At 29.4% G+C, this 14,800-nt stretch overlaps 1 protein-coding gene across 1 annotated transcript in view; it reads right to left on the bottom strand.

Moving 5' to 3' along the window:
* Positions 1–10,050: 10,050 nt before the first annotated feature.
* LOC129961980 (plasminogen-like) overlaps positions 10,051–14,800 on the bottom strand; it is a 29,497-nt gene continuing 24,747 nt past the window's right edge. The window contains exons 8-9 of the mRNA XM_056075634.1: positions 12,509–12,627; positions 10,051–10,391 (exon numbers count right to left, since the gene is read on the bottom strand). Coding sequence (XP_055931609.1) covers positions 10,206–10,391; positions 12,509–12,627 — 305 coding nt within the window. The 3' untranslated portion in view covers positions 10,051–10,205. The remainder of the gene's footprint in view (positions 10,392–12,508; positions 12,628–14,800) is intronic.

The raw sequence follows: 14,800 nt of genomic DNA, 5'->3' as shown, positions 1-14,800 counted from the left end.
ATATTCGTGAATGAATCTTTCATAGTATAGAAATATATTATAGCAATTAATCAGTAAATAATATATATAATAGCATTTGCTATTATATATTACATTGCATTATACTCATATTTTATAATACATTTCATATATATAATACATTCAGCACATATTAAGATTTAATTCATACAGATTGTGCAACGATTAATCCTATTTCATTGTACAAATTTCGATACATCTGTTTTATATGGATTTAAGATAGATATTGAAATTAATCTAGAACAGAAGAGAGAAAAAGAAAAACATATTTTTCCTTCATTGGTTTATACAAGGAAATTTTGATAGAAATTTCTTCGACATGTGCCAATTTAGGCATCTTTTTAAAAATGTTGTAAGCATTAGGGCATTTTATTCCTCCTCTCAGGACCAGCTAAATTTAGTTTTATAAAAAAAAAAAAAAGTTAAAAATAATTAAATAAAAGGTGGAATTGGATCAGTAAATAAGAGAACATTTTAGAATGAAATTAATATGGGTTAAATTAAGATAAAATTAGGTAATTAATTAGAATTTAGATTAAGAGAGATTATTGCAAACACACACCTATATATGTGTGTGTGTTTGCAATAATCTCTCTTAATCTAAGTTAATACACACACACTACTACTACACACTAATACTACTAATACTACACACACACACACACACATATATATATATCATATATATATATATATATATCTGTGTGTGTGTGTGTGTGTGTGTGTGTGTGTGTGTGTGTGTGTGTGTGTGTGTGTGTGTGTGTGTGTGTGTGTGTGTGTGTGTGTGTGTGTTGAAGTGGTTTATATACTTAACTATTGCAATTTTTAACATTTATTAATTATTTTATTAATTGCAATTTTTAACATTTCCTTCCAGTTACAAATTTTTATTAAATATGGTACCCAAGTGCAGGGAAATATTTTGGTTTCTGTTGACGGTGGGGGAGGAGAAACCATAATCCGTTAGCTCAAACAGAATGGCAATCAAGACTAGCTGGCAATTTATTGTTAAAACTGTTCATTATACTGTTGTGCAAGATGGGACTAACGAACGAGTTTCTAAAAGTGAAACACTGCACATTTGTAGAAAGTTGCTATTGTTGCTTGACCTTTTATATGAAGAATGGATATTTTCCATTCTAAAATTTACAATTTTGAAAATTAACATTTCTATCCTAATTAAAGCAATATTCATCTGTGAAAAGTGCATTTATCAGAATAAAAGGTTTTGATTTCTCCTAAGATGGGGTTCGATTATAAAATTTTGATAATCTATCATACAGTTGTCCATGTAACTCTTGTACAAGTTCATTTACTTCCCAGATATTGTATGGATGCTAGTTATTACGTTAAAATTCTCTTTAGGCTTTCGGTTCTGGACTGTCGAGTTTTAGACCGATTTTTCGTATATTAGCATGAAGATAAAAAAAAAAATATTAATTTTTACATTTCCCATAAAACACCTCATCCAACCCGCTCCTGTGTGGGGAAGTAAAGATCCTGCTTCAGGATTCCTATTAAAATTTCTCAAATTTCTCTTGCCTTTTTTATAAAGTTAATGTTGCAGCTGACGATTTTACGCCTGATTAATAAATTTTCTCGATGATTACATGAGGTAATACTTGACATTCATTTATGTATGACAATTTTTCTTTATTGAATAAATGTGCACATCTGAAATATATGTTTTCTTCCAAATTTTCGGTCAGTCCTTCTGCATATAAAAATTGACATATTTCTGAAAATTTTGTATATGGAAATCTGAAATTTTATATGCCCATAAATGAATTAACGCTTTATTTTTTATTATCTCCTTCTACGGAATTTTCTGTACGGCATTTTGTAAAATTTTTATTATCTCTCTCAACAGAAGCCATTTTTTTTTCATATAACTTCTCATCTTATTTAATTAAACTTTGTAAATATATGCTTAAGTGCAATATTTAAGGAAATTAGAGCTTGTTTTTTATTTTGGGGACCCCCTATATAATATTTTTGATGTCAGTTTCCTTAAATAAAATATTACAATGCTTGAAATCTCTACAGTGTCGATATATATATATATATATATATATATATATTTAATTTAGATTGAGTAATCTGTAGCATCGAAAAATTAAAAAATCCCACGTTATTCGAAAAATTGCAGATTGTTCTAACCTATTTTTATAAATGGCAGGAAACTAATTTTTTTATATATATTATTAAAAAATTTTTTTGATAAGGATAGAAAGTTAACCCTTTGGGTACATTTGACATATTTGAACGTTCCGTATTTGTTTAAATATTTTTTTTTTATAATTCTAATTAGCTTACCTCAATATCATGTAGTAGTATATATTTTGAATAATAAGAAATAAATGAATTCTTACATAAAAGCTACTGCCTGCAAATGTTCAAAAAATTAAATGCGCTGCAAAAACAAAAGTCGTTTCAAATAAATGTGCAGTCAAAGGGTTAATTACACATTACGAATGGCAACTTAAATGTGTGTTTCAAATTTTAAAGCAGCTTTTCTCAGTAATAAATTTAAATATCCATTAACCATTAAAAATACAATGGACACCGCTTGTGGTGACCTCTATGTCTAAGCCAAAATGATCGCTACATTCGAATTCAGAACATCAAAAATCCTTTAAAAATAATAAAATTCGATACGAATAGAAAGACAGGAGAAAAAAAACATCACCCATTCATGTCTAAAAGGGTACATTGTGGACAGAATTGAAAAATATTTATACATATTTTATTTTTTAAACTTATTAAAATATTTTAAAAAGTTGTCTAGACTGTTAAAGTTATTAATATATAATGCATATTATTCATACATAATACACATTCATACATATTACAAAGAACAGAAAGGTTTAAGGAGTCTATAATATACGAGTTATATGACCATCAAAATTTGAAATTTAAAAATATTTCTTGAAGGAGCTATTGAGGGAGCAAATTACGTAAAATATTTAATTGAAAACTCCAGTGAGCATTAATTCCGAACAAGATGGTCGTAAAAGACGGTTAGTTTTTAATAAAAATATAATTTTTTGAGGTTCAAAATGGTGACGAAGCAGAAGTAGATTTTTTTTTCAGTAGTTATATTGAAAAAAAAAACACCTCAAAATCTTGTTTAATTGTAATTAATTAAAATTCTAATTGAACTTTCCAAAAAAATCTCCCCTTTGTGCACATTCCCTTTTTTCAAAATATCGTTCGAGTTTGTAGTTTTAAATCAAATGATGTGGTTTTTGGAGTTCCATCAAAGAGACGCATTCACTTTCCCCTTTATTATAGACTAGCCGCCTTTGGCGACCAGCCGGTTCGCCAATCTTAATGTTCGTTAAAATTTTAATAATTAAATATTTTATGCAATTCCAACTTTAATAGATTCTTCAGCAAAATATTTTAAAACTTCAAATTTTGATATTCATATAATTCACTCATAATATTATAAAGGCCTTCAGTCATAACGTAATATGTAACTCTCTAATTTTCTGTTACCTATCTTAGAATTTATGCTTTAAATTAAAATGGAAAGAATTAATCTGCAATTAATATAATAATATTTTTTACTGAAACAAAGCATTTTTTTATAATATGATTACTGATAACAGAGTCACTGAGCGTTTAAACTTTATGGGCACTAAAGAATATTTTTCTTAATTTATGTAATATCTCAAGAATTTGTCAACAAAATTTTCTCAGATTCATCATGAACAGATCGATTCATTAACAATGTTTAATTTTAAATGCATCAAACACTAAGAAAATAAAATGAATCGTTTAAAATAATCAGTCGAAAACAGGTTTAAAAAAACTACTTAAGAAATGATGTATTTAAAACTGTAAGCATATACAAAAAAATATATAACTAACATAAATACGATTTACTTACAAAAGCATGCAACTAACCTAAAAATAATTTAAATCATCCGTTGGTTGTCATGGAAACAGTCAGAAAACAATGCGCATGCGTGAATTTTCTTCGCCAGTTGGGTAACGCAAATGCGTGAATTTTTCTACGCCAGTTGGGGTAACGCTATTCAGATTATACATATTTAATTTCCTTTATTCTGTGTTATTTTAATTCAAAAGTACTTCAGAATGAATCTGAAACATGGATTAATTAACAATGTTTAATTTTAAATGCATAAAACATTAAGAAAATAAACAGAATCGTTTGAAATAATCCGCCGAAAAATGTTAACCCTAGCCTTATTACTGTTGGGAGAAAAAAAAGCTGAAGTCTTACTCATTTGGCGGTGGAGAAAATGGAAGATTTTTTTGGCGGAAAAGTTGGCGGTGGGGAAAATGGAAGATTCTTTTGGCGGGAAAGTTAGTTTTTAATTAATAATCAAAATTCTAATTAAAAATTCAAAAAAAAGGGACCCCAGGTGCACATTCCCGACCTCTAAGGTATACATGTACCAAATTTGGTAGCTGTATGTCAAATGACCTGGCCTGTAGAGCGCCAACACACACACACACACACATTGAGCTTTATTATAAGTATAGATTAGACACATGCATATATACTCCTGATTCCATCCATTACAGTTTAATTTCTTCACTTTTGCTCCAGCAAATTTCTAATCCAAGTAAATAAATTTAATCAGAATTTTAGTAGCCATTTAGGCCTAATGTTCAACTAATTTATCTCTGTTCAAGACTTATCAGTTACTAAAAAAAACTTGGGTGATTTGTTTAATTTGAATGTTTTTACTTATAAATTTCATTTTTTTTCAAAAAAAAAATTAATATGAGAAATAAATTGCAATTTCGCTTTAAAATAAAAAACGTGAAAAGTATTTTTGTATCAATATTGTTGTTGTTGTTGCTCGTGGCACTTGCCATAGACAAGCTCACCAGCGATTTTAAGCCGACTTTTAGCGTCCCTTGTTTCAGTAGCGCCATCCAGGACCAAGAGCATGTATTATCTATACATGCTTCACAGTCCTTTTCACAGGGGGGACTTCATTCTTACATTTCATTCACATTCACAGATCGTAATTTAGACCTGAATCAGAGAACGATCACCTATGATCCAATACCCTCAACATTATTCTCTCGACTTGGATAACTTTGCGGCTACAACAGATTTATCGTATCAATATTGCTAAATCAATTTATTATTCATTAATCGATTTATGTTTCGAATGTATCTCAATCCAAAGAGGGGGAAGCGCATTGCGGAATGTTCTTAATGGAATGTAAGGTGTGCGAGTCAGTTAAGAAAATTCATCTTTTGTAAATAACTAGGTTGACATGATATTTGCCTTTCAAAAACAAAGTGTTTGAAAAAGCGGTAATATAATAATGGTAATATTTTAAATTTCAAATAAAATATATTTTTTAATTTAAATATTTGTATTGATTTGTGCTGAGAAGTTTATTTAAGAACACATCATCCATGTACTGGATTTAGACATTTTTCATGAAGAATACTGGAGCTTCCGTATATCGTGAAATGATATTGGTAAAATTAATATACTACAATACTGTCCCATTCTATTGGACGCATATTCATTTCATGACTATTGAACGCTATTCCTCTTCCCACTCAAACAAATTTTTGAGTGGGAACTTAGAATGTTTCGCAGGAAACTTAGAATGTTTCGCAGTTTAGAAACAAAAGAAAATAAACCAATTGATTGGGACAAGTATGTACTTTCTCTATTTTTAGCGTATTCCATTTATGACTATTGAACACTATTCCTCTTCCCATTCGTTAGTGCCACATGGAAATAGAAAATAAATCAATTGATTTTAACAAGCATGTACTTTTAACATATTCCATTTATGACTATTGAACGCTATTCCTCTCCTCACTCGTAGGTGTCACATGGAAATAGAAGAAAATAAATCAATTGATTGGGACAAGTATGTACTTTCTCTATTTTTAGCGTATTCCATTTATGACTATTGAACACTATTCCTCTTCCCATTCGTTAGTGCCACATGGAAATAGAAAATAAATCAATTGATTTTAACAAGCATGTACTTTTAACGTATTCCATTTATGACTATTGAACGCTATTCCTCTCCTCACTCGTAGGTGTCACATGGAAATAGAAGAAAATAAACCAATTGATTGGGACAAGTATGTACTTTCTCTATTTTTAGCGTATTCCATTTATGACTATTGAACACTATTCCTCTTCCCATTCGTTAGTGCCACATGGAAATAGAAAATAAATCAATTGATTTTAACAAGCATGTACTTTTAACGTATTCCATTTATGACTATTGAACGCTATTCCTCTCCTCACTCGTAGGTGTCACATGGAAATAGAAGAAAATAAACCAATTGATTGGGACAAGTATGTACTTTCTCTATTTTTAGCGTATTCCATTTATGACTATTGAACACTATTCCTCTTCCCATTCGTTAGTGCCACATGGAAATAGAAAATAAATCAATTGATTTTAACAAGCATGTACTTTTAACGTATTCCATTTATGACTATTGAACGCTATTCCTCTCCTCACTCGTAGGTGTCACATGGAAATAGAAGAAAATAAACCAATTTGATTTTAACAAGTATCTTCTCTCTTTAAACATTTTAAACAGCTCCTAACTGTGCTAGGAGGCAAAACAAATTCCTTATATGTTTCGTGTTGTATTATATAAGCTTCAGTTAACCCTTCAGCTGCTTATCCCACGATTTCTGCGGGTTGGCAAAAAGCTCATTTTCTATTGCATCCCACGTTTTTCGCAGTTTAGAATGTTTATTTTTACGATAACAGATTTTTATTACATTATATTATTATAGTGTAACATAGTATCAGTTCACTTTGTTTGAAAAACATTTGAACGTATTTGCAAAGAACGCATCTAAATTGTGATTTTAAAATATTACGCAATCAGAGGGTTTTAAAGGGTTTTTAAGATAAAAGAAAAAAAAAATTGCAATGTCTTTGTTACGTACCACAACTATTCTTTGGCATAGGCGAAAGTAAAAGAACGAATACTTGCCTGGTTGCCAAGGTCATAGCAATGACGTCATAACCATGAGCAATCTATTTTTAATTTATCCCCTTACACATGCAATATCAATTTAATTTCCGTTGATTTTGTTAATTGTCCTAAAAAATTATGATAATTTTTTGTTGAACAGCCCTAATATATCATGTTGATATGAACTTCTTGATTATAGTTGCTATTAATAGCAATATCTGCCCTTAAAACATCTTGTTTCTCTATAGTCAACTCTTAGCTTTATATGAATACTGTTCAGTAATGCTTTTATTCTTAAAGTTTGTATTAGATGAATTGTATTAAATTATCTGTATCTTTTCAGTAGGACGTTTATGTTCTGCTTTTAAAATTCTTTTTTAGAAATCAGGAAAAAGTTGCTGAATCGAAATTCTGCTCTTGCTAAGGTAACCCAGTTAAATTGAAATGTCTCATAAATCAACAAGAATAATAAAAAAAAATTATATAATTGTATCATAACTAATTTACTTAAGTAATTACCATATTTCACTCGCTTATGGGTACTTAAAAATTTCGAAATAAAATTCTCTGAAAAATCGAAATCAAAAGCCTGCAGGATTTAAATGTATTGGTCACAACTTTTGAGACATGATTTTGATGAATTTATAATTATTATTAATTTACCCTCAATTTATAATTATTATTGAAGTTACCCTCAATTTACAACTATTTCATTCGATTTATTTTAACCACTCCAAAGAGAGTCGTATTTCTGTGCTTTTAATTTTTCCTTAATTTCAAATTATTCTATTTGAATTACTAAAAAAATCTGCGGGAAAAAATTCAGTCTAGAATTTTTCAGGCTCTAGTTTTACCTTACTCACTTAATTACTTTCAAACGATATTAACAAATTAAAAATATTTTAATTCCTTACATTTAAAAATTAATTATTTAAGAAATTCCAAGCTAAAAGATAAATTTCAGGCAAATAGAAAAGTAAGAAAACATGCACAACAATAAAGAAAAAAAATTATAAACTGAAGAAAACAATCCTATTTTAAAGCTTCCTTTTGCTACGGATTTTTTTCCTTCTACCAAGAGAAAAAAAAATCTAGAAAAGAAAAAGAATACATGTACTTGGTTTAATGTTTGCTTATTACAAGCTGGATACATTGTATTTTCATAGCGTTTATCTTAAAATGTTTTGGCACGATTTTTTTTCTTTGGCGCAATATATCATTATAATTAGAAAAATTACAATGGATTTCTCTATCAGTATTTATTTCTTATTTGAATTTCTCTATCAGTATCTAGAATTGAAATTAACTTTGTAGAATTGAAATTAAAAAAATGTTTTTTTTATATATGTGTTAAGATGTCTTAAAACAGAAGTCTATTTTTTTCTTCCCTTTTTTTTTAATTTTTAGATGCTAGTATAAAACAGAAGAATAATTAGAATTTTTAAAATTAGAAGAATAATTAAGAAATTTTAGAAGCAATTATAAATAATCATTATATTTAATATCTTTTAAGATATTGTAAACCACTTGGTTAAACACTTTAATCAAGCTGGCCTAATTCCAATGACATCGTAAAAATATGCTTTTTCTGTGTTTAATTTCGCCAATCTGTATGTTTAAATAAATTTTGGAGGTTTGTTGTCGAAATGAATTTAATTTAAATCTACCGAAATGAAATTAACTATTTGATACTTGTTATTAGATAGCAATGATGGCAATATTTTGTTTTAGAAATACATTAAATTATTATACAGTTTCTATCATGAAATGTTAATAACGTATACACTCGACTATAAATTGGCCTCTTCAATTCTTAAATATAACTCTAGAAGAAAATTATTATCCCTATGTATATAAAATCAATTTAAATATAATTCTAGAAAAATATTATTATTTCTACGAATATAAAATCACTTGTCTGAAACAATGTTGGAAAAGTTTTTGAAATCTAGGATTTAATTTTATTGCAATACAAATTATTTATTTTCCAGAGTTTTCAAAGTAGTATGGGATAAATCAATCATAGCCGAGTGGATTATAGAATCATGAAAAAAAAAATTCTGATATAAAGTTGAAAATATATTTTAAAAAGTGATGCCTTCAATTTTATGGATGACACAATAATGGTTCCTGAATATAAAACTTGAATATGAAAAAATCTACAATGACGAAATAAAAGTAATAAAGGATTCTCATTTTCGTTAAATATATGAAACTTCTGAATCTGAACAATTTTCATCATTTTCATCAATTTTCTTCAAAGATAGACAATATCCCTTTTTAATTGAGGTCTATGGAGGTCTAATTTTTTATTGTCTTCATAAAATCGTGATTATTACTGATAAGGAAAGGATATAATTATTTTTATCACTTATTGCATCAATCGACACTCTGTGCACATCTACCTTTCTGATTCATTTTTTAAAAATTCTGCTATATATATATATATATTACGTAATTTAATTCCTCAAGTAAATTGCGATGATAATAAGCAGAATCTTTCCTATAACTTTCAATAAGAGAAAATCTGCCACGATTTGATAAAACAATGAAAATTATGTGAATTTCATTACAACCATGAAAACTTCACTGGAATTTATGTAAAATAGAAATATTATTTAAAAAAAATGACGAAATCCAAGGAAAAATTTCCCGGCAACTAAATGGAACGCATTGTGAAAACAATTTTTTAAATAATTCTTTAATATTCTAATTAAAAATTCTTTTCCGATGTTATTAAATCTGAAAATATTTTTGTAAGAACTGTTAAATATGAAAAATAAAAAAATCGAGATAAAACTGCATTTTGGTATGAAATTCTATGAACAAAAATTATGTTCACAACAATAAACTTTATTATTTTGTATAAAAGTTTCTTTGAATATTTAATTTCAACTATCCAGTAGAAGACGAAACCAGGTTGATGGAAAGGGGAGGGGGGGGGGTGAAAGTGCGAAAGTTACGCACGATCATGTATATTTGATAAATTATTGTTCTTGGAAAACTCTGAAGAAATTTTTGGGTGGTTCATTCGCTAATCGTTTGAATACAAATAATTGAAAATTCACACTAAAAATTAAAAGTTTTTTTTTCTCAGCTTAGATGTTTTTATTTAGATGCAAAGGTACAGCACAATAATTTTTCATCTTGTAATGTGAGAGTTTTCTCTCTGTATATAAGCAACTATTATTTGTACTTTGAATAATTTCATTTTCTTTCAATTAGTTGTCTAACCATACATATTCATCAGTTTCCTGATCCAGTCTCCTTTGTCTGCAACTTTGGAATAGACGACTTTGGCGTTCGGCACGCCGCACAAACCGCTCATGAAGTTGCTGTGAGTTCCAAAGCTGGTAGCACCCATTACGAACCACTGTCCAGCAAGTTTGCACACCAATGGGCCGCCACTGTCACCCTGTAAAGAGTTGATAAATTAATTTAACGAAAACAATAACCAAGTGTTTAGAATCGGATTTGATTTCTCATAACTTTAATGAAGGATCATGACCTTATTTCAAATCTTTGAAAAACTAGGTTTTCTTATTAAAATCCCCCCTTTTTTTTTAGCCAAGCGGTAATCTTTTGATGATTTATCTGAAAAATGTATTTTTAGTATTTAATAAAGACATAGATTGCAGCACTATTATAATGTTTTTTTTAAATTTATATGTCCGTAACATCGTTTTCAGATAGAAAAATAAAAAGTTTGTGCCCGTGAAAGTGAAATGAGGAATATGATACTAAACGCGGCACAGTTGAGCAGTTGAAAATCAACAATAATTTAACTGTGTGTAATTTTTACCACAAAAATTTTAATCAATTGTAATCTGCCTCAGAGAGACTCTAGACTCGTTAACAGACTATTTATAATAATACGGCAACTAATTTTTGGACAAAACAATATTATAATTTAGTCCTTACTGTTTTCCGTTGATTTTTATTTCATAATTGTATTTATTACTCATTTTGAAAACTGCAGTTCTTTCAGCAATGCAAAGAACATTTTATCTTTGGTGTTTATTTGTTTATCTTTAGTCTCAAAATGGAGTAGAATTAGTTAAAATATTAGATATTTTGTTAAATATTTGATTTGACGATTAGTTCAAATATTTAATTTATGAAGAAACTATTTAAATGGAAGTGTTAGAATAGAATAAAATCGTATTGGTTCCAATATACATAAATACTAAAAAAATGACATTAATCTTACACTGCATAATTTTGTTATTTTTCCTTTCAAACATTACAGAATAACTCTATTTAAATCTAATAAAAGCACAAAAATTAATTTTAAAATTTTAATTTTGAATTAAAATTAGCAAATTGTTCATTAAATTCCTTTAATTAATTACTTTCGTACAAGTAAAAAAAATATATTAATTCAATATTTTTACAAATCAAATTACCTAATTGTTCAAAATTTATTAATAATAAAGTACTTTTTAAATAATTGTTTGTTAATATTCTAGAAATAATATTTTTATTTATAATTCATTGTTATAAAAATAATGGAATTATGAAATCAACATTTTTTTCCAAAATCAGTATCAAATGTAACATTACATATGGAATTAAAATTTAATCATATTGATTGAATAAAAAATAATGAAAAGTCTATAAATATATATAAATAGAGACATCGAGAACACACAAGTATACAAATTTTCTGTAGCCCAGCAGGAATTTAATGATAAATCATTTGCAAAATTCTATCTTTAAGTACAGTACACTCCCGAGTATCCGGTTCACGACTCTCCAGCCTAGTTTTCTTTTATTGTAATTAAATGAGGAAGGCAATGCGTCTATTAAGCCATACATTAAAAACTTTTTCAAAACCTAAAAACTGCAAGATTTGACTCTTATCTTAGGGTTACCTTTTCATATCTGTGTAATCATTTATCAATGAAAAATCAAATCAGTTTGAGTCAATTTTCTTAAGAATCAGACCTACGATTTACGTTAATGTTTTGTTTATGTTTCCTGCATTTAAGTCGGGTATTACAGAATTTATGTTAATATGTGAACATTTTATATCCTTTAACTTATTTTTTCTCTAATAAATTCTTGAAACGTGCAGTGCAGTATATAAACATATATAAACTACAAGTACAGAGACTTCTATTTTAACTCGACACGTCATTGAAAAATGCCTCTATGATTCAACGGTCCACGGCTGCATTCACATTGAGATAAATGGAAGGCATAGTACTGAGTAAGTGTTAAAATACTTTTTATAACAGTGAGTTTTTGGTATAAAAACTTTGCCTTCTGATATTGGTGGGCAAAGAAATGAATTCATACAATTCCGGTCTAATCGGCTTTTTTGTTATCCGGCCAGTCCTTCCGCCACGTTAGGCCGGATACTAGGGAGTGTACAGTATATGAAATCAGCAAGTTTTTAAAAAAAGTGGCAAATGTAAAACACTGAGTCTTAGAGAGAAAATATAGATCACTAAATGGTACAACACAAATATAAATCTATTTGTATAAGATTAGAATATATACATTTATATAGAAAGAAAGAAAGCTTACATGGCACGGAGAATTGTAAGTCTTTTCAACACAAATCTGTGTTTGTTCGTTGTGGGTGCAATTTTCTTTGTCAAGGATCACCTGTCGAGTCTGTTTGAGTTCATCTGAGAAACCAGACCCTAAAAATGAAACGGAAGCAGTCAATAAAATGCAGGGGAAAAAACTAAACTATCTTTAGTTGTAAGAGAGTAATTGATTACGTCTCCATACAATACTACAACGATTATCATGCATTATGGCTTTTTGGAGAAAAAAAGAATAACATTTTAAAATTATTTAATCTTTATATTACAGATGACTGAAATCATAAGGACCGCTCACTAGTTTTCTCGTGTTTCGCGTCCCATCTGTTACGGACCGCTCACGAGTTTTCTCGTGTTGCGCGTCCCGTCTGTATTGCTTCATAAATAACAAAGTTATGATGATTTTAGAACTTATAAAGTTTGTCCAACAACATGCGGTCCCAGCCGTATGCCTTACAGATTTCTTTGCTGTCCTTAATGTGTTAAAACAACTTTTAACGACTATCTATTGTCGGAGGATCTGGACGTTATTTTCCATCTTTCCCAGGTGTAATATTTCTTTAAAAACATAGCATTTCCATTTCCACATTATCCAAAAAGATAACATTGTAATAAAGAGAAATTTTCAAAATTTGTCACGTCAACAGTTTGTCATTATAAAAATAATTTAAAAATATTTTTAAATTGTTTTCTATATATTTAGAATGGTGTGCGTGCAGGTGAATGATTAGAGTTGTTGTTTAAAATTAAATTTATCTCTATCTCCATCCCCATTCGCTATTGCGTCTATTCTACCATCCCAGCTACTTCCACTCCAGCCGTAATGCTATTGAAATAATATTTTCACAGATTTATCTTTTATCTGAAGTAGGTCCTAAGCCCCTTTCGACGAGCTGTGGCCTTACGGAGTTGATCATAAATCTGCGAACTGACCGAATGTAGGACCAACCACGCCTGTTGGCTTTGGTCGGGAACTTCCTGCAAATTGTCGGTAAATTGAACAGACATCAAAGAATCCCGGAAAACCACTAGAGAGTGGGAAAAAGGCAAAATGTGACAAACTCAAGGCGGACATAGGTCGTCGGAAAGCGGCTTTAGAACCTAACAACTCCTCCTATCCATCCAGCCTCAGGGTCGTTCGATGCACCCATTTTCAACAAATCTATTTTGCTCTTGTTCGAATCAAAAACTCAATTACCCACATGTTCGCCTTTTACTTACCAGTTCTAAGAAAAGGGGCGATGCCTATAATGAGCCTCATTAGGCCTGAGGTGGGGGGGGGGTTCAATTTGAGTTCTCACTCCATTTCTCATGTTCCTCGCATACTTACCAAATCGTCCATCCAGACCCATTCACTATTAATCATCTAGATAATTGGATGCTAGTCACTACACATAGGATAATCAGAAAAGTATTCTCTATCGAATTTTATTCTATTTTCTCTGCGTATAACAACAACTTAACTATCCCTGCTTTCTTTTAATTCATTATAAATAACGACTATATATAATGTAATACCATAGGAAAAAGCATTAAATCTATTGCCAGAGCATTAATTGACATTCATATTGATTTTGCTGTGGAAGTCAATCCTCAGGATTTTTCCCAATATTTTAATGGAACAAGACATGAGCAAAAGTGGATTTCTAGTTTACTGCTCGTAAAGTAAGTACACGATAGCTGTAAAATAATTTCCCATGTTTGAAGGCATCTGCAGATGAAACTAATATGTGGAATGAAACCAAATTTCATGTGAACTAATTTCATGAAAACTAATGTGTGAAAACTTATCCCATATCCACACACACACACACACGAGCGCGCAAAATAGAGGTAAAAAAATAGGTTATTATTAGGATAGAAATCAACGCTAACGAAACAAAAACACTAAATTCAACGCTAACAACTGATGAGAAGAAAATCAATTATGCGAAAGTCCATTAATGTTCCAAGAGATAAAAAAAATGCTCATCAGAAATGAATTAACTTTCTGAAAATATTCTTTTATTGTAAGCATTAAACGAACAGGGAGACACATCAAATATGAGAATGAGAAGTACGGGGGTGTTGTGGTTGGCTATTGACATTCTAGAATATGTTGAAGTGGTGTAAGTTTGGTTAGACCCTATTGATGATGGTACAAACCCCCTAAGGGAAAGTCTGTACAGTGACTGATGATGGCATTTAGGATTCAAACATAGTTTCGTTCAGATCATTCAATTTTTCCGCATTCCTGAGTGCGGGAGAAAGTAACTAATTTTTGGTTATT

The sequence above is a fragment of the Argiope bruennichi genome, chromosome 2, assembly GCF_947563725.1.
Source record: "Argiope bruennichi chromosome 2, qqArgBrue1.1, whole genome shotgun sequence".
In the NCBI taxonomy this organism is placed as follows: Eukaryota; Metazoa; Arthropoda; class Arachnida; order Araneae; family Araneidae; genus Argiope; species Argiope bruennichi.
Note: the sequence above shows the minus strand (reverse complement) of the source record. Positions and strands in the feature narration are given on the sequence as shown.